Raw genomic sequence first — 21404 nt, forward strand, 5'->3', positions numbered from 1 at the left:
CATATTTAGTGGCATTATTAGTGGCAGGAAAGTTGAGCCTACCAAAGAATGGGATGTGAGTCCCTTTTGGAGAAATCAAGAGAACTCCAATGCCACTTCCATTTTGATTAGTTTCTCCATCAAAATACATTTTCCATGATTCTAATTCTATCACCATGATATCCTCATCCGGAAAATCTCCTTGGATTTCTTCAGCTTCTTCAGGTGAATAGTAGTCTAAGTGATCAGCAATTGCTCTTCCCTTCACAGACTTCTGAGTCACATATTTAATATCAAATTCTAGCAAAAGTAGAACCCATTTAGCTGTCTTCCCGTCTTGCACAGGCTTTTCCATCAAGTACTTCAAAGGGTCCATTCTTACAATCAACAAGACCTTGAAAGCAGGCATAAATGTCTGAGTTTACGGGTTGCCCATACAAGTGCTACACATGTCTTCTCAAGTGGTGAATACTTTTCTTCAAAAGCCAACATCTTCTTACTAATGTAGTAGATCGCATTCTCCTTCATAGACTCCTCTAGGTATTGAGCAAGCGAAGCCCCTATTGTTGTATTTGTAGTTGTGAGATACAACAATAATGGCTTTTTAGGTACCGATGGGACCAGTATTTGTGGCTTCATCAGATAATTCTTAATCTTTTCAAAAGCTTCTTGACATTGTTCGTTCCACAATATAGGAACTTCCTTCTTGAGCAATCGGAAAAGTGGCTCACATGTCATGGTGAGTTGGGCTATGAGTCTGCTAATGTACTGTATTTTCCCTAGAAACCCTCAAATCTCCTTCTCAAACCTGGGAGGCTTCATCTCTACAATTTCCTTGATTTTTCAAGATCGACTTCAATTCTCCTCCGACTTACCATAAACCCCAATAGCTTTCTGGATGTTACACCAAAAGTTCACTTCTTGGGATTCAACCACAACTTATAGAATTGGATTCTTTTAAAGAACTTCCGTAAAGCTGGTATGTGCCCTTCACGGTCTTTATACTTCACTATCTTGTCATCAACATAAACTTCTACTTCTTTATGGATCAAATCATGTAACAAAGTAGTGGCTACACGTTGGTAAGTAGCACCAAGATTTTTAAGGCCAAATGGCATGACCTTGTAGCAATACGCCCCCCATGGAATAATGAAGGAGGATTTCTCCAAATCTTTTGGAGCCATCTTTATCTGATTGTATCCCAAAAAACCATCCATTAATGAAAGCAAGCCATGTCCTGCTGTGTTATCAACTAAGATATCAATGTGAGGCAAGGAGGGAAACTCATCTTTCAAGCTAGCCTTATTAAGATCTCGGAAGTCTACACACATTCTAACTTTTCCATCCTTCTTTGGCATCGGAACCACATTAGCTAACCATTCTGGGTAGTTGACCACCCTCAGAAATCCTACATTGTACTATTTCTCAACTTCTTCTTTGATCTTAAGAGTCCATTCTGGCTTCATTATTCTCAACTTCTGCTTGATTGGCTTCATGGTTGGATCTATTGGAATGTAGTGTTGCATTATATATGTATCAATCCCAAGTATGTCTTCGTATCATCTTAGGTTCATCATCAGTTCCCAGGTTAACAAGTTGGGTTTCTTCTTTTATAGGTTCTACATGCCCTTGTTTTAATTCCTTATTATTAAGAGTTTCTTTACCAATTTTCAAAATAAAAACATTCAAAGCCAACAAATAATCAGAATCAGAAATCACATTATAAGGAAAAGAGTTCTTAACAGACTCAACAAAAACAGACTCTATAGGACTACAATCACAAATAGACTCAACAGGAATAGTAATATTAGCAGAAACAAACTCAATAGAGATAGAAACAATGTTTTTGGCAAGAGTGATCGACTCGATGGTCTTGATCTTCTTGGTAGGAGTGATTGGCTTGACGGTCGTGATCTTCATGGCAGAGTCTTCCATGGGGTAGGCGGCTCCCTCCCATGCCCAACTTGGTTATGGCTTCAACGTTGGCAAGCGGCTCCCAGCGAGTTCCCTTTTCCCTCAGCATCAGTACCATGGGGTCTACATCCATATAATCTGTGCCTTCTATATCTATCTCCATATCTGTGGGCTTGTCAGTCACATAGGCATCCAGGCACTCTATACTGTCCATCCACTCACCAAACAAATCTTGCTTTCCTTTGTTGCTCGGGTGAATGTATTGAGGGAGATATTCTAACTCATTCCCTTTATTACATTACATATTGGGGTGTCAAAAGTTGTTAATGGAGTTAGTAGAAGTAAGAGTGTGAAAAAAAATAAAAATAAAAAATAGTAGAAGTAAATAATCAAACTTTTATTAGATTTTTTAAAAATTTATTAATAGTGTTAACTAAAAGATAATTTTTAATTAATTGAAAAGTTTAGTATTGAAGTTTCATTTAAAGCTAACTATCTTAGTAATTTCATTTAGCCTTCAAAAAAAATATGAAGAAGAAAGGGAAACCATCAATGTAACATTGAACTTTTACATAAAAGGAGATGTACCGAAATTTAGAGGTGATAAATGACAGATACTGCGAACAAAGAGAGATGTAGAGAGAGAGAGATAGAGGAAATTGTATCTTTTATCATCGACATTGAAGGGAAGAAGATATGCTATGTGGTCTTTTTTTTTTCCTAAGGGTATTTTGGTCATTTTCTAGGTATTATTGCTATTTCGGTTATTTTTAGGTTTTATGATAATTTTGGTCTTTTTTTTAAGATTCAAGGTTATTTGGTCAATTTTTTTTTTTAATTTAAGGGTATTTTGGTCATTTTTTAGGTTTTGTGGTTCTTTTAGTCATTTTTCCGGTTTTTGATAATTTTGGTCTTTTTTTTTAATTTTTAGGGTTATTCTGTCATTTTTTAAGTTCTAAGGGTATTTCGGTCATTTTTTAGGTTTCAAGAGTATTATAATAATTGGTGATTAAAAAAAAAAAAAAAAAAAAAAGGAACCATCAAATGTGACAAAAGTACCACCGAATATGAGAAATGTATGGTCTAACGTGATATTGGTACTACCTAATATAACAATAGAACTATCAAATATGAGAAAGAAAAAAAGAGACCATCAAATGTGACAAAAGTACAATCAAATGTGATGTTGGTACTGCACAATGTGAGGACAACACCGTCAAATGTGAGAAAAAAATTAAAGTACAACCAAATGTGAGAAAAGTACAATCAGATGTGATGCTGTCACTGCCTAATGAGACAATAGAACCATAATTTGCAAGAAAAAAAAATTAAACCACCAAACGTGACAAAAGTACTATCATATGTGATTTTGGTATTGCACAATTTGAAGATGATACCATTAAATGTAAAAATAAAATAAAAAATAAAAAAATACAACTATAACTGAATGTGGCAAAAGTATTGCTATATGTGATGTTGGTACAACTTAATGGTACTATCAAATGTGACAAAAGTATAGTCACATGTGATATTAGTACTACTTAATGTGATAATGGAACCATCAAATATGAGAAAAAATAAGGGAATCACTAAATGTGACAAAAGTACAATCACATGTGATATTGATACTGTGAAATGTGAGGATGGTATCATCAAATGTGAGAAACAAAATAAGGGAAACACCGAATATGACAAGAGTACAATCACATATGATATTAGTACTGCACAATATGAGGATGGTACCATCAAATGTGAGAAAAAAATAAAGAGAACCACCGAATGTGCAAAAGTACAGTCACATGTAATGTTCATACTACACAATGTGAAGATGATACCATCAAATGTGAGAAAAAATAAGGGAACCACCGAATGTGACAAAAGTACAATCATATGTGATGTTGGTATTGCACAATGTGAGGATAGTACTATCAAATGTGAGAAAAAATAAGGGAACCACCGAATGTGATAAAAGTACAGTTACATGTCATGTTGGTATTACACAATGTAAGGATGGTACCATCGAATGTGAAAAAAAATAAGGGAACTACCGTATGTGACAAAAATACATTTACATGTGATGTTAGTACTACACAATGTGAAGATAATACCATTAAATGTGTAAAAAAAATAAAAATAAAAAATAAAAAAACCAAGTACAAAGTATTGTCATATGTGATGTTGGTACTACTTAATGTGATAATGGAACTATCAAATGTGAAAAAAAAAAAAAAAAAAAGGAACTGTCAAATGTGACAAAAATACGGTCACATGTGATATTGGTACTACTTAATGTAATAATGGAACCATCAAATGTAAGAAAAAATAAGGGAACCACCAAATGTAACAAAAGTACAGTCACATGTGATGTTGGTACTGCACAATGTGAGGATGATACCATCAAATGTGAGAAAAAAAAATAAATGAACTACTGAATGTGACAAAAGTACAATTATGTGTGATATTGGTACTACACAATGTGAGGATGGTACCATCAGATATTAGAAAAAATAAAGGAATCACCGTATATGACAAAGTACAGTCACATGTGATATTAATACTGCACAATGTGAAGATGGTATCATCAAATGTGAGAAAAAATAAGGGAATCACCGAATGTGACAAAAGTACAGTCACATGTGATATTGATATTGCACAATGTGAGGATGATATCATCAAATGTAAGAAAAATATAAGGGAATCACCGGATGTGACAAAAGTATAGTCATATGTGATGTTGGTACTGCACAATGTGAGGATGGTACCATTAAATGTAAGAAAAAAATAAGGGAACCACCGAATGTGACAAAAGTACTGTCACATGTGATGTTGGTATTGCACAATTTGAGAATGGTATCATCAAATGTGAAAAAAAAAAAAAAAGGGAACCACCGAATATGACAAAAGTACAATCACATGTGATATTGGTATTGCACAATATGATGATGGTACCATCGAATGTGAGAAAAAAATAAGAGAACCACCATATGTGATAAAAGTATAGTCACATGTGATATTAGTACTACACAATATGAAGATAGTACCATCAAATATGATATTTTGGTAACCTGGTATAGCAGGTTGCCTATTAATGGGTACCATACCTCTCAAAAAATAGAGGGGGTACTGTAGAATTACCCTTATAGCAAATGTGGAATTTGATATGTTTTGGTTGTTTAATTCTTTACATTAGTGTCTTCTAAAAAAAAAATCTTTACATTAGTTGCTCCTTTCCACTGTTGCTGGTGAAATAATTAGCTTGAATCACCTATACGTTAAACAATTTTTTGTTGGTGAAATAATTTTTTTTTTTGTAAATAATAATAAAATAATTTTTTTTCATCTCTCTCTCATGTTATCCATATTCCTTAAAATTAGGCACTTTCGCATCTCTTTTAAATTCCTCACATTTAAATTTCCTATTTGAAGTGGTTGTTTCATTTTAAAATTTCTCTCTCCTATTTTCTAACATCAAAGGAATCGAAACTGCCTCTTCACTTATCTTCTTCCCCTACAAAAATAGAATTTTTCAATTTTTTTTTTTTATTTTTTTTTTGCTAGTTAATTTGTTGTTAAGGGGGATCGAACCCCGAGCTTATCAAGGCTACACAGTCCGGGTACCACTAAGGCACAAGGCCCGGTGGTAAATAGAATTTTTCAGTTGTTTTACAAAAAGGCTAACATTACATTTTTGGTTACACAAACGGTTTCCAAATATACAGAGCCAATGGTGAATCCTTTTCTACTACGTCTCCCATTGTTTAGGTTTTTTCTTTTTTTTTTCTTTTTTCTTTTTACTTACAACTTTGAAAACACATGCTTTCTGAAACAGGAATCGACAAATTCGATCAGGATTTCATGCAAGTGTACCAAGCTCTAGCGTCATTATTGTCTCCATTGACGACTCAGTAGCCGACAGCTCTAGAGGAAAGAAGTCCAAGCGAGGCACTGCCATGGTCATGCAAATTCACAATACCTTTGTTTCCCCCTCCAATAGTATGTTCAATTTGAAATTTTTAAAAATTTAAAAGCTTTATTATACAGTTGTTGAAGAAAAAGAAAAAAGAAAATACAAAACCCTTTCTTTTAGATTTCACATATAAAGTAGAGAAGAATCCTTCCCACCAAAAATTGAAATTTCAAGCACAAAACAGTTTACACTCTATGTCCACCCTTTTAATATTTATCTTTTGTGTAGTTTGTCCATTAACCTCTTCAAATCTAAACGAGTCATCTTAAAATTCAATGTTTAAAGTGTGTCACTTATTCATGATTTAGACAAAAAGAATGTGGGACTTAACTTTAAAAGATAATTCTCAAAAACAAAAACAAAAAAACAAAAAACAAAAAACAAAAAACAAAAAAACAAAAATTTAAGGATTTGTTTAAATATTGTGCAATTAGGACATCATCTTATTGTAGGTGCAGATTTAATAGTAACAATATTGTATTGTATGGTACTCCTTTATTGTTTTTTTGTTTTGTTTTTTGTACTATAATTTGTAAGTATTAGAGGCACAGCCAATTATACGAAACCCAATAGATTTTATTAATCATTTAGTTTGGTGTATAATTGACTTACTGAAGTGGATGCAGAGATTATTTTGATGTTAAATTTGGATATGAATTAGGAAGAAAGGGCCGTTAGGTGCCTTTCAAAAGAGAATGATACTTTTTTAAAACTATTTTGTGAAAAAAATTATTCCTAATTGAAGCTTCAAAGTATAAGAAAGGCAAATATTTTGATGTTTCATTTTAATGTAGGAATAACAGAGGCGGTTGCAATATTTTCCTGAGATGTCAAATAAATGGAAAGTACAAAGAAAGACTACTACTTTATTGTTATTTTTGAGGGCTCCATCTACCTGGCTTTTTGACATGAGAAGGAATGGTATTATATTCATGAGCAAAGAGGTAGCTAATCTGACTCCGCGCAAAGCATACAAGACCAAAATGGAAACACACAAGGTGGTGGTGAAACACTTTGAAAATATCGAAGAATAATGTATCAAGCTTTTTTGTGTCCCTTCTTATCTAATAGGGGAACAAAGGGATCAAATTGGCCAAACAAGCATCTTTGTTTGTATGTTACTTATTTGGACTCAAGTTCCATGTAAAGTAGAATTTTGTATGCTAATGTTTGATGTATTTCCCTTGATATTAAAAAAAATTGCTAGGGTTTTTAAATGAACTGAAGTCAAAATGTTTAAATTGAAACCTAAATTAATCTTGATGTTGCTTTTTAATTGGATGAGAGCAATAAGGAGTTTTTTTTTTTTTTCCTTCCTTTTTGGATTGTTTAATTTTGTATAATTTTAAAAATACATTTATTTAATTGAAAGAGTGATTTAATAATAAGACAAACCCAAAGGATAAATTTATAAATTTAAAATTGTTTATAAGTTTTTTATCCCACTTACAATTTACAAACCTATATAAATAGCCTTTCAAATTCTCTAAATTAAGTACAAAAGAAAAAGATTTAAAAAGTGATGACAAAAAAAAAATACAAATTCCATAAATAGGATACACATTCTATACTTTAACTATTTGCAGTTATGGTTTAAAATATTATACTTTTTATTATAAAATTAGCCTCTAAGCATGCGCAAGTGCGTGCTCAGAAGATTTTTTTTTGTAAAAGTTAATAATATGTATCCATTATAATTTGGGATTATTACATTTTTCAATCACAAAAAAATCTAGAAGTGATGAAAAATTATTTCACCTTCAAATGAATAATATTTATCACACCTCTAGGTTTTTTTCTGATTGAAAAATGTAATAATCTCAAATTATAATGAATGCATATTATTAACCTTTACACAAAAAAAAAAATAATAATAATAATTCAAGAGCCTCTAAGCACGCACGTGAACGCGTACTCAAAAGCTAGTATTATTTTAATGTGTTATATAGGAAAATAAAAACTAAAATGTTAAGTAAGTAATAAAATAATATGGTATAAAGAATAAATTAGATTTTGAAATAGAAAAATAGAATAATTAGAATATAGCATATGGGGATGTTCTTAGCGTTGAGCTTATTTTCATTATTTGGGCTTACGTTAATTGGGCCCTACATATCTTCTTTTTTTTTTTTTTTTTTTAATAGGTTGGGCCCTACATATCTATTTCCCGACATATAATATATTACACAATAATTACATATTCACATGCATCACATGAATATGCAACTAGTACAAAAATAGACATTGAGCCCTCATCAAAGTTAAATAAATTCTGCAACCTTATCATTGAATAGTCTAAGAATAATATTCAAACAATAGATGTACAACAACATCAGGCACCTCTAAAGCTATCGAAAATAAATGAACTCCAATCTGAATAAACATGCAACAGACAACTAGTTATAGTGATTCACTCTAGAAACACGTCGCTCCTCCACAAATTATAGTCACCATGATTATCCGTACAAACATCAAAAAGACAAAATAAGTCATTGACATACATTACAACGCTGTTCCAAAAAACTAAGCAATCTAATCATCTTGTTCCCCCGCTCGTGTACTAGGTTATCGCCCAGATCTAGTTCAACATTTATGACTTGCTGCAACCATCGTCTCCATTGACACACCGGACTTGCTTGTACTTTGTTGTTTCTGTGGCTGTGATGATGGATGTGGCTCTGAACCTGAACTGCATTGATACACCAGACTTGCTTATACTTTGTGGTGTCTGTGGCTGTGACTGAATGTGGCTCTGAACGTGGCTGTGGCTGTGGCTTTGACAAAGAGCTCCCTCTCTTTCCTCCCGTCCCGCCTGTAGATGTTCCACTTTTTCTTCTAACATGCAGACAATACCAAGAATTATTTGTCATCCTAACAATTATACATGACAATAACAATATGGATGAAAAATACTAGACTACAATTTTCCTGTGTGGCTTAGTGCTAGAGTTGTTATGCTGTTGAAAATGATTGATTGATTTATACCCTGAACGTGGCTGTGACCGTGAATGTTGCTCTGAATGTGGCTGTGACAATGAGCTCCCTCTCTTTCTTCCCTTCCCGCTTGTAGATGTTGTTCCACTTTTTCTTCTAAGAAGCAGACAATACCGAGAATTATTTGTCATCCTAACAATTATATATGACAATAACAATATGGATGAAAAATACTAGACTACGATTCTCCTGTGTAGCTTACAAGAATGCTGTTGAAAATGATTGATTGACTTATACCATATTCCAAGGCCCAGGCACAATGAAATTTTACTAATCATCCATTGTATCATATAAAAATTTTAAAGCAATATTAAACTCAACATATCCGTAATATTATCCATTTTTTCTTCTAACCTGTGGTATAAATGCATTCACAGCGCAGCAACCCCAATAATCCCAATAAACCCACTGAGCCCAATAAACCCATACCCCTCATCAAGCTATAGAAACGGTATATATACATTCCAATAAAGCTATAAAGCAAAGAATTTCACCATTTAAGTCACGAATCAGTACTCTTTGATTTCAACAAGAGCTTCACGGCAGGGTTCTAAGCCCTATTTCATCTCCTCAATGCAGGCAAAGGGAGGTTGTTGTTGACACATGGTTCCGAAATCCAAAAACTATTAATTGCCTAAGCTTGATTAGAACAAATGAAAAGGAGATAAGTTCGGCTAGAACAAAGAGATCATGTAACTTTAAGGATGTGTTATAGATAATTAAGTTGTATCAATTATCCAAGGAATTTTTTGTTTAGAACTCCCTTAGTTGTAAGGACTACCATAATAGTAAAAGTTCCAGTACAGTAGTACACAGTAATTAGTTAAGGTATTCGCTTGACAAATCTATGGCTTCTAGATCCCAACTTTTATTATATAGAATATGACATTTGAACCTTGGCTCTTGAACACAATGACTCTAAAAATGTATGAGCAAACTGAATTGGGTCTTCTGAACTAAAATTAATATATACATATCCCAAATGGTAAAGAGAGAGCATACATAAAGCGCCCCAGCATCAGTTGTCGTCAAGTAGGTTATTTCTTGTGAGCTTCATGCCTTAAAGATTTAAGATATATATGGTCAATCTCCAAAATCTAAAAACCATATATAAATAAATTTAGAACCATCAACACCTTCAATGCTGGCTGGAACTTCATAAGAATGTGAGTTGAGGTTTACTTGCACTGGTAGAACTGGAGATCATATAACTTCACTAACACCCAATGCATATGATCCAGTAAAAGCTTACCTGCCAACCCAAACATGAAAGCAAAAATAAACAATACCTTCAACCACCCAATTTCTCAATCTTATGCAACTCAACTTCATTTTCCCACAATAAATTCACCCACATAATCATAGCAATTATGACCCAGCCCAAACCAACAAAAATCCTTTGCCAAACTTTAAACAACCCTAAGTACAAGAAATGATCCATGTACTATAACAGTTTCAGGTTGAGAAATTAACGAGGTCAGCCTATTTCACACCAAGTGAAGGTTACAATAGATGCTAAGACAGAATGAAAATGAATTCATCAATGGACATAAAGAAAGCTCTAACAGTGATCAATCCAACATTGAAAATTTCCAAATTTCCAGATGTCAAGTTGAAAAATTTTAAAAGCACCAAGATAATTGGTAACAATCGCAAAATCATTAATCATAATATGTTTTTAGTGACTTTTTAAAGTCCAGGTCTTCTAATAAATATATTTGGATTTTCTCAAAATAATAGGAATAATTTCATAATTAGAAAAGAAATTGGTGGCAATTACAAATACAATCCTAGGTTAATTTAAAACAAATGAGATTATCAGAGAAGAGAATGCATATGAGATATAGTAAACTTACCAATCATCTGACTTAATATCGCATATCATCTTCAGCTTTTGATACAATCTCCATCAATTTTGATATATGGAATATGGGCAATTTTGGGCCGCATTGTGCCGCTTACATTTGCACATACTTCCTTTAATTTGGGGCACTGACGAATCTCTAGAACTTGTAGTCTGGTAAGGCGTTGCATGGCTTGTGCTGTGGGCAGATACATTAAGTTTTTACATTGTCTAAGATACAGCCATTGAAGAGAAGAAAGGTTTCCCAAAAATTCAGGCAAAGCTTTCATTCTATCAAATTTCCATATTCTCAGATTTTTAAGGGCAATGAAGCATTGAATTCCGTCTGGGAGAGAGTTGAGTTTAGCCCACCCAATTACAGAGAGACTCAAGGGATGAGTGTTGGATGGAAGTGAAACTAAGCTCTTCACAAAATTCACCAATCTCCAAAGATTTCAAACAGGTGAGGGAATCTAATAACCCCACTGGCAGTTGCATCAACTTTCGGCAATTGCGAATCTGTAATTCAGTAAGAGAATACAATTCTCGTAGATCTAAAATTGATGATAGATTAGGATAATTCCTTTAGCAACTTCTCAAGGGAAAGGAAAGAAGTGCAGGTGGCCCATACATCCTGACATCGTGAAGACATGAGATTCCTATTATTTTGCAATGACTGTTCTGGCAAAGAAGTGGGTTCCAAAATACTGGATATGTTGACGCACACGGGTGTAGTAAGCTTGCTGCAAATTCTTTTGAATGCCGTACTCCTGGTCTTGGAAATGTGTAATTTCTTAAGAGAAGGAAAATGACATGGAGCTTCTTCCAGTTCCTTACAGTCGTCAATGATCAACTCCTCAAGTAAAGGAAACACTTTATTTGCTGTTGTAAGATCATTTGCATCCGTCCACACCTCTAGAATATCCATCTTCTGCAATTGGAGTCTTCTCAATGCTGGAAACAATGTATCTTTGTAACTGCCATCACTGTAAAACTCGGTTCCCATACGTTTTACATTAGTCATTCCTTTTATATCAAGAAACTTAAGACAGGGTAAATGCCCAAGAGTTGGAACTTCTTTACATTTAGCGCAGTCCCTTAAATTGATCTCCATCAAACAAGTAAATTGCAACAAACGAACCGTAGTATCACCACTTGTCAACATCCATGATGGGAATTTCTCTCCTTTGTAGTGTTGGATTGTTAAGCTTTTCAAATTTTGGTGAGGCTGGAGGCCTTCCAACACCTCTTCATCATTATTGCAATGGTCTTCTGTATGAGAACTAACCCAATGAAATCCCAACTTGTATATTTTACCCTTTTTTGCCAAATTTGCACTTCTGGCTTCTTCCTTATCTCTCACATACTCTAGATTGTAGACATCTAATTCTCCTTTGAGTTCATTTGCATGTTCCAATTCTACAATTTGACAACCTTCGTCTAGATCTACAACAAAGAATGGCAATGTTTGAAGATTAGTCAACCGCCCTATATCTTTAGGTGTTCGCTTGATGCACTCATGATCAATATAAATATGCCTCAACATAATCATGTCACATAGATTATCTGGAAGCTTTTCAAGACTAGGGCAAGATTCAATTCTTAAAGTCTGCAAATTCGAAAGCTTAGTGAAGGACTTTGGTAATGACTGAATTTCAGTGTGTGATATGTGAAGAAGCCTCATGTGTATTAATTGGCCTACTGATTCTGGCAACTCTATTCTCCTCATCCCACATAATTTTAGAACTCGTAAGCACCTAAAATTTGATAATACACCGCCAACCGCAACATTTTCTGAAACAAAGGTGCGCAATTTTCCGAAAATGGATTTTGTAACTGGAAATTTTGGTTCTTTTTGGCCATCAGATCTGATGAATAAATGTCGTACAAGTTTGATATCACCCATCAAATCCCCCTCCAAAAACAGATTCTCAGATTTTGAAATTGAGATTGCAAAATCATGCACCAAATCATGCATCTTGCAGCTGATAATATTACCATACACATCCTTTCTAGCATCTTGAAAAAAGGAATTTACCAACAACATACGAAAATACATGTTACCAATATCCTCCATCACCATACAATTTCCTTTAGATGGTTCAAGGAATCCTTCGGCCATCCAATGCTGTATTAGCTCGTCTTTTTCCAATTCATAATTTTTAGGGAAAATCGCACAATATGCAAAACATTGTTTTAAAGATGGTGTTGGAAGATAGTCAAAGCTTAACTTTAATATTTGAAGAACTCCATTATTATCATCATCCATTAAATCCCAAATTTTATCATTTTGAATTGACAACCACTTACTCTTATCATCTATAAAGCACATTGTTCCTCCTAATACTCTTGCAGCTAATGGAACCCCTTGACATTTTTTAGCAATCTCTCTTCCAATAGCCTCCAACTCTGAACTTCGCGGAATGCTTTCATTAGCAAATGCTCTTTTTGCAAATATGGACCAACATTCATCTTTTGATAATTTTTCCAAGTAAATCCGAGGAAGTGTCTCCATGGTTTTTGCAACGTTGTCGCTACAAGTTGTTACAATTACATTATTTCCAGTAGTTGAAATCACTTCTAACAAGACACTCTTTAAACTATCCCATTCCTTACAATCATCAAACCACACATCATCAAGTACGAGAAGAAAGGATTTGTTCCGCAATTTTTTTTGAAGTTTTTCTTTAAGTATATTGAAGCTGTCATTTAACAAAATCAAGTCTTCACCAAGAGATTTAAGAATCTCACTTAAGACCCTCTCAGCATTGAAATTTTTAGTGACATGTACCCATGCTAGTACATCAAAATGGTTCCTTATCACTTCATGGTTATAAACTAATGTTGCTGAAGTTGTCTTTCCAAAGCCTCCCATACCCACGATCGGAAGAACAGAGATACGTTGATTGCTTAGTTTGCTTGTGCTAGTCAGTTTGTTGACTATATTTGAGACATCATATCCCCTTCCGACAATTTCTGAATCGTTGAGTAAGGAGTCTATCTCCCAATACCGTCTAGAATAAGAGATTTTATTCGTAGACCCCACTCCAAGAACATCCTTAATTTTCTCCAATGATACGTTGATTTTCATGAATTTCTTTGTCATACCGAGTAATATCGGTGAAGAGAAGCTGCGTACCTTTTTCTTCATTTGGCTTCGAGGTTGTCCCTTTTGCTGAAGAATCTTCTTGCAAAATTCATCTAGCACATCATCAGTATCATAAGCTACGTCTTTAAGCGCCATTAACCATTTCCTCACAGACTCGCTACCGCCTTTCCATTTCTCAGCATCCGCTAGCGCAACTTGAATTTTCGTTACTGAGAGGAGAAGCTTTATTAGCTCCTTACGAAAACCGCACTTAGAACCGACATGCTTAGTTGCAAGTCGTCCCAACTTAGCTTGAAGTCCCTCCAAAAATAAACTGAAGTCAATTTCAGCCATATATTCTTCTTTACTCTGCACAAGAGAAATTAGTATGATAAGTTTTGCAAGGCATGAGAGAATGATTCTGTAAGAAATAATCAAACTATATATAGAGTTGGGTCTAGATAAACACCTTGGTAGTTGTTGACAATGAAGTTGGAAAGATTTTGCTTTCCTTTTCATCGCTTGAAGATGATGCAGTTTTAAGAACCTTGGTAGTTGTTGACAATGAAGTTGGAAAGATTTTTCTTTCCTTTTCATCGCTTGAAGATGATGCAGTTTTAAGTGTTTTGTTAGGCCTTCCGACTGCTACACAAGCTTCTGCTCGAACATTTATAGGCACTTTCATACATATATCAATAGCATGACCTTTTACTCCTGCCAAGTGTGATTTAATTCTTGAAGCACCCCCAGCAAAATCACGTTCGCAGAATACACACTTGAATCGACCATTTAGTTCCATAGCATACTCCCAAAAACGATCTCTCTTTCTTCCCATATTTTCTTTTTTCCTTACAAACAAATATATATATAATATCAAAATCAAATCTAGTTTAGTAAAGAACTGTTTCTACCTCCTCCGGCTCCTGACTTTTGTTTTGCTAATAAGACTCTTTTAGCGTTGGAAAAAAATAAAACATAAAGAAGAAATACATGTTAGAGTGTACATACTTTGATAGCTTGCAGATATGCAGTCTAGTGGACGTCCTCAAGAGCTGAGAGAAATAGCCCGACAAGAATATCACAATAAGAAAACTGGAAAGCAGAAATAAGTGTGCGTTTGTATTCCAAAAATCTCCAGATACAGGAATTGTTTAGCCCAATTGTTGCTCAGGTGGTCTTCAAAAGGACTTTTGCACAAACAACGCCTTCTCACCTGGATTCTCTCACCCTTGAAGATCTAAGAGAACCTTTTGTGCTTCCAGTAATTGATGACACAGTGTGCGTTTGGATTCCGAGAAATAGCCCGGCAAGACTAACACAACGGGAAAACTGAAAAGCAGAAATAAGTGGGCGTTTGGATTCCGAGAAATAGCCCGGCAAGAATAACACAACGAGAAAACTGGAAAGCAGAAATAAGTGTGCGTTTAGATTCCAAATATCTCCAGATACAGGAATTGTTTAGCCCAATTGTTGCTCAGGCGGTTTTCAAAAGGACTTTTGCACAAACAATACCTTCTCACCCTTGAAGATCTAAGATAACCTTTTGTGCTCCCAGTCAGGGCGGCTTGATGCATTTGGAGGCCTAAGGCGAAAATTGATCATCTTAATTTAGATACAAAATTACTACTAATTAACATGAACTACATAGAATTTTTTTTTTTTTAGAATATTTAAGACAGAAAAAATTTGACAAAATTTTTCATACTTGTTGATGTGGTAGATTGATAGTAGTAAGTAAAACAGTGGTGTTAGTAATAGATTTAGATAAAAACTAGTAAAAGTTTGCTAATTAAACTCTTATTATTATTCTTTTTTTTTAGAAGTGCAACATTCACAATATTTTTTACAACAAATCCTAGATTTTAAACTGCTTTTTGTTTTTATTTGAAAATATCACTATAATTATTTTTTTGCCATCAATAATAGGCTGTAACAACCTGCTACTTAGTATTAATTGTAAAAGTATTGTGAAAAATATCGTGGACGACATTACATTTTTCTCTATTTTTTAATTTGTTTTTCATCTAGTAAAAAAAATTATTTTATTTATTGATTATAAATAATCCTATTGGTTAAAATTTGGGGGCCTTTTTTTTACTTGGGCCTTAGACGGCTGCATTTTTTGCTCCACCATAGAGCCGGCCCTGCTCCCAGTAGTTAATCACACAGACCTAGACTTGTCCCAGGGAAACAGGGTTCCTGGCTGGTTGTTACATTTCTGTTTACGGTCCCACCGTCCTATTCCAGTTATTTTTACTTTTATTTATATTATTTTCAACAAAAGACTTTTTAGTTTTAGCTCAATAAACAGATTTCAAACATATTTTAAGAAACTGTTTGAATACAGTTTATTTTGTTGAAAATTAAAAATAAATTTTAAATATATAAATAGTAAAGTAAAACTTATTTTTGATATTTTTTTTAAATAAAATGATTGTGGATCTCGTCAATATGTGAATAGTGCTCAATAGTACATGAAACACGTGTAGAAACAATTGGAATAAACAATGAAATGTGTGAATAGTATTTAACAGTGCATAAACAATACTCAATAGTGCACTTTGTCGGGAGAAAGTTTGAAACGTGTGAAGAAAAAAAAAAAACAAAACAAAACAAAATGCAAATGCGGAAGGAAATGCTGAATCTAAACGCTATCTAAAGGTCTGTCTAAATACAGTTTATTTTGTTGAAAATTAAAAATACAATAATAAAATAATTTTTAAATATATGAATAGTACCGTAAGACCTATTTTTAATTTTTTTTCCCAATAAAGTTAATGTGAGTCCTATAAACAATATGTAAATAGTATATTAATCGTGTGTGAACAGTATTTAACAGATACGGTAAACGTGCTACCAAACAGCCACTAAATAATATTAAAAATAATTTAATTATAGTATCTTTCTTTTTTAAAAAAAAAATTAAAAATGTTAACTCTACAGTACTTATTAAAATTTTCATAACGTGGATCCTTCGTAATATCAGCTGTAGTATCTTTCTATTAAAATAAATAATTTTATCATATCCATTTCAAATATAAAAAATGCGTTTATCGAGACTCTTAATATTGGAAGTTGGAACGACCTAACAAACTGGCCCACCAATTAGGTCTATTCGCCGAGTGGTTACCGAGCACTTTCTTTATTTTCTTGGAATGGACGCTCCACTTGCAGAAAAAGATGACTTTAATATGGAGTATCATTCATGACGAAAAAAAAAAGTTATTCTGGCACAAATTATAAGATCCTCCGGAAGGACCACTTATTTATTGGCCGGCAGGAGCAGACCACATCGGTGGTCCCCCGAGGAACCAATTATTTTTCCGGAAATTGGTACAATATGTGCTCCATGGCATAATTTGTGGCAGAATTGGTTTATATTATTGGAGAATGTTAATCAGCACCAAACAAAAAATATTTATAAAAAAAGTAAAAAATATTTTAAAATAATATTTATAAACTGAAAAAAATAACATAAATTAAAAAATTAAGTTAATTTCTTTCAGAAAAAAAAATATGTTTAACTAGTACTGTACTATATCAGTTAACACAATCTTATATTATAAGCGGTAGAGCGTGTCTTTATGTAAATTTACCATCATTATAGTAGACTGCCACGATGTGACCTGTCGAAAAAGAAGACAAGACGTACCGTATAAATCTCAGACGGGGCCATCTATAAATTGTTAATGCGTGTTCGGTAGGGTGGGACCGGGTGGAGTGGAAGTCTGACGCTGATGTGACTCTGGGCCCCTTTCGACTTTTTCTTTTGTCGTTTTATAATGACAGCTTTTTCTTTGCAAATATCTAGACAAAAATTAAAAGGATCCTTGGATTTGGATGGATTTGCAAACTGACTCCTTGTATTTTACATTATTAACCCTGCAATTTAAGAAATTGATACAATCTCCCTGTCCTATCTAAGATCCAGAAGGCGGATCGCCCAAAACCAAGATACTTTATCCCAAAAACTAAGCCGCGACGTGACCCAGGCTGCTCGTGGTTGTCGATTTTGCTCTCAAGCTCTTTTGCGGGGTGTTTGGGCCTGGAAACTCTCTAGATGGTCTCCGCCGGTGTCTGTTTGATCTTCTTCGATCGCTTAGGTCCTCATCGGACTCTTGACAAATATTATTTGAGGCTTTCTTTGTCTTCTTCTTTCTCATAATTTTTTGCTCTGTCTGACAATTCTATGTCCGATTTAGATAAACATTTACTTCCAAAATTTTGTCTAGTATCTTTCTTCCATTTGATAAAATCCCTGCAACCATTGATGGGTTGATAATTCCGCCTACTGTAACTTTTTATTTTTAAAAAGATTAAAACTTTATTCATGAAATTAAAGGTAGAAAAACATTATATATAAAAATTTGTAAGGTTGAATTTATTCATGAAAAATTTGCTTGTAATATAGCACTTAGAAACCTTGTATTTAGGTGGGAATCATGTAAGGGTAGTGTGTGAGAGAGTGTGAAGAAATACTCAAGACAATGCAGTGAAGCAGAGACTCGCGGCTGGGACTCGCAGGAGGCTCGCGGCTTGCAAGCTGTCAAAAGTTGCACACGTGCAGAGCATGTAGGGGAGCTGAACAGTCATGCCACCTGGAGCACTACAAGACAAAAATCCAGACTGGCCATTAAGTTAGCTCGCGGCTTGAACTCGCGACTCAGTCAAGTCGCGAGGTCAAGTCGCCAGCCAGCCCTATTTTTTGAAAAACTGACTCTTCGCATTTCATTCTCACTCCAGTATAAATACCCCTCATTCCCACAAAATATGGGTGGCTTTTCAGAAAGAAAAACCCTAAGAGAAGTTTCTTCAAAACACCCACCTAATTAGAGAGAGCTATTCATTCTTAGAGAGAAATCTTTGTAGTCTCTTCTCATTCCCTCTCTCATTGTCATACCTATTGAGAGGAGATTTCTATCTAAACATTACTCACACTCATTTAGAGTGTTGAGTGTTTTTGGAGTTTTGGGAAGCATTGGAAGATGCCAAGGATGGCGGATGCTATGGATTATAGCGGAATCAGTTAAGCTAGAAAAGAAAAAAGTTCGGCGCAACCTCGTTGGAGCAAGAAACTTGGAGGGCTTAAGTACATCGGGTAGATTAGGCTTGGAGGGTCTATTGTTGTTCATATATCCCAACTACATTTTCTAGTGGATTATTGACCGCTTGGAGGGCGGCGGAGAGGTTTTACGCCGAGGGTTTCGGTTTCCTTTTCGATAACACATCGTGTGTTGTCCTTATGTTTGTATCTCTCTTCCCTTTATCTTTGCCTTTTATTTTCTGCTGTGGATGTGATTTATAATTGGCTTAGATTGATTTCCAATTCTGTTTATAACTTATGTTCATTTTCCGCACACTTGTTGTTTGTCATAAAGCTTGAATTGGTTATTTTGTATTTGGGGGTCTAAACGTTCAAGGGTGTTTTTACACATATTTGAACTTTCAAAATTTATTCTAAAAAAAAAAAAAAAAACTCTTCAATCCAAACAGAAAAATTAACCACATCTGAAGTGTGTTTAACTAACAAACGAGCAGACTACTTGCTTGTCATTGAACATGAGTGAAAATAACATTTCGAAATTCATGACATTTAGTTAGAGATCCATAAATCATAGAAGCAATACAAGAAGGAGCATGTGACACTTTCTTTAAAGCTTGAACTGTTACTGTTACTGCAGAATCCCCTTCCAATATAAATTCTCTAATGCCCACTTCCTTTGCAAAAAAGATGGCAGCTTCGAATGCCTTAGCTTCAACTTCAACAGTACCCAAAGGAGCATGGATCTTCTTACTTAAACCAGCAATGAAATTCCCCTTATTGATCCCTGACTATCACACCAATACCAGCAGCTTTTTGAGATGAGAAGATTGCACCATCAACATTAATCTTATAAAGAGGATATTTAGGCAGAGATCAATTTGCTTCCAGGTAGTGAGATGCTTGCAATACAGAAATTTTCGATGAAAAACATGACAGATTCCAGTATTCATCCAAATAATTTTTGCACCAACTAAGTAAACTCATACATGCCTTTCTTTGTTTTCCATGACGCACTTCATTCCTATTTGTCCATAAAGCTCAAACAATTGTCACTGCCAACCCCAAATCCTCCATTCCCCCATTGAGCATCCATTAGAATGTGCCATAGAAATTCAAAAAAAAAAAAAAAAAAACTTCTAAAGTGAACCGTTGACAATAGAGGGAAAAGGGTTGAAACACTCCAAGTTTCCTTAGCTTTGGTGCATTCCCAGAAGAGATGAAAAAAAGATTCTAAAGCTCCACCACATAATTCACATAAACTGTCAACCAAAACATTCCTACATACCAGATTTGATTTTGTCAGCAAAATATCATGGGCTGCTCTCCATGCAAAATGTCTAATTTTATGTGGAATTTGGATTGACCATAATCTTTTCCAAAACTGACACTAGTTACTCCTATTCGAACAAGAGCCCATCTCCTTGTTAGCCTATAACTCCAAAGCCACCTTGTAAGCACTCCTGACCGAGAAAAAACCATTTGAATTTTCTACCCAGATCTACTTATCCTCAGGTAATCTAATACTTAAAGGAATTGCAACAATTTCCTTAGCCTCGAAAGGAAGAAAAGCTTGATTCCATAGCTCCAAATACCAACATTTCTTCTCATCATCAATAAACTCACAAACCTTATAGTCCAGTGGAAACAGACCCCTAAGAGAGATAATTCTATGTCAATATGAACTAGGGGTCCAATTATCCTGCCAAACCCGAATTTTCCTATCATTTCGCACGCGCCAACAAAGCCCTTTCTTTACAATCCCTTGAGCAACCTTAATACTTCTCCACACATATGATAGTTTCTTCCCTAAAGAAGCATGCACAAAGTCACAATTAGGGGTTCACCAAAGAAAACAAAGGTCACAATTAGGGAAATACTTAGCCTTAAAAACTTGATAAACAGGGGAATTATGTCCAGATTGGAGTCGTCAACCTTGCTTAGCTAAAAGTACCAAGTTGAAGGTTTCAACAGTTTAAATCCCATCCATCCACATGTTTTTGGTACACACATTTTATCCCAACTCAACCAAGCCATTTTTCTTTCATTCTGTTTTTGTCCCCACCAAAAATTCTTTATCATACTAATCAATTCATCACACAAGGAATCAGGAAGTCCAAAACAGCTCATGGAATACGTTGGGATACCTTAAGCAACCACTTTAATCAAAACCTCCTTACCAGCCATTGAATGTAATTTCTCCTTCCAACCCGCCAATTTTTTTGCCAACATCTCTTTAATAACATTAAAAGTATTTCTTTTATTTTTCCCAACCAAAGACGAAAGACCAAGGTACTTCTCATGCTGACGAATAATTTGAGCACTAAACTTTCTCTTAATTTCCTCTTTGATATCTTCCCCAGTACTCTGCCTGAAAAAGAGTGAAGTTTTAGCCTGATTTAGTTGTTGACCTGAAGCCTCTTCATACACTCTAAGAACACGCTGCAATGAATCCCATTCTTCCAAACTGGCATTGCAAAAGATAAGGCTGTCATCTGCAAAAAATAAGTGAGAAATCCTAGGACCTCCACGACAAACAGCAACACCCTCCATATCACCACACTGTACAGACTGCTTA

General features: G+C 34.5%; 2 protein-coding genes and 1 long non-coding RNA gene across 3 annotated transcripts; all 3 read right to left on the reverse strand.

Moving 5' to 3' along the window:
• Positions 1 to 363: 363 nt before the first annotated feature.
• LOC115965132 lies at positions 364 to 717 on the reverse strand. Its single transcript, XM_031084323.1, has one exon. It carries the CDS (start codon positions 715 to 717, stop codon positions 364 to 366), a length of 354 nt encoding a protein of 117 aa, XP_030940183.1.
• Positions 718 to 9119: 8402 nt separating this feature from the next.
• Positions 9120 to 11100, reverse strand: LOC115965816. The gene is made up of 3 exons (XR_004086197.1): positions 10711 to 11100; positions 9857 to 10106; positions 9120 to 9488 (listed from the first exon to the last, which is right to left on the reverse strand). It is a non-coding gene; the product is annotated as an uncharacterized LOC115965816 (long non-coding RNA).
• Positions 11101 to 11133: 33 nt separating this feature from the next.
• Positions 11134 to 14857, reverse strand: LOC115965133 (putative disease resistance protein RGA3). The gene is made up of 4 exons (XM_031084324.1): positions 14794 to 14857; positions 14333 to 14633; positions 11337 to 14154; positions 11134 to 11216 (listed from the first exon to the last, which is right to left on the reverse strand). The coding sequence occupies exons 2-4, from the start codon at positions 14618 to 14620 to the stop codon at positions 11134 to 11136; spliced, it is 3189 nt and encodes a 1062-aa protein (XP_030940184.1). The 5' UTR covers positions 14621 to 14633; positions 14794 to 14857.
• Between the last annotated feature and the right edge of the window lie 6547 nt (positions 14858 to 21404).

The sequence above is a fragment of the Quercus lobata genome, chromosome 10, assembly GCF_001633185.2.
Source record: "Quercus lobata isolate SW786 chromosome 10, ValleyOak3.0 Primary Assembly, whole genome shotgun sequence".
NCBI lineage: Eukaryota > Viridiplantae > Streptophyta > Magnoliopsida > Fagales > Fagaceae > Quercus > Quercus lobata.

Bases quoted from the DNA above. Each gene is read 5' to 3' on its own strand.
- LOC115965132 (XM_031084323.1), bottom strand. From the start codon at position 717: ATGACATGTGAGCCACTTTTCCGATTGCTCAAGAAGGAAGTTCCTATA.
- LOC115965133 (XM_031084324.1), bottom strand. From the start codon at position 14,620: ATGGGAAGAAAGAGAGATCGTTTTTGGGAGTATGCTATGGAACTAAAT. The intron at 14,155-14,332 runs GTTCTTAAAACT...TCTCTTGTGCAG, and splicing joins CATTGTCAACAACTACCAAG to AGTAAAGAAGAATATATGGC. The intron at 11,217-11,336 runs GTCAGGATGTAT...ACTGAATTACAG, and splicing joins GAATCTCATGTCTTCACGAT to ATTCGCAATTGCCGAAAGTT.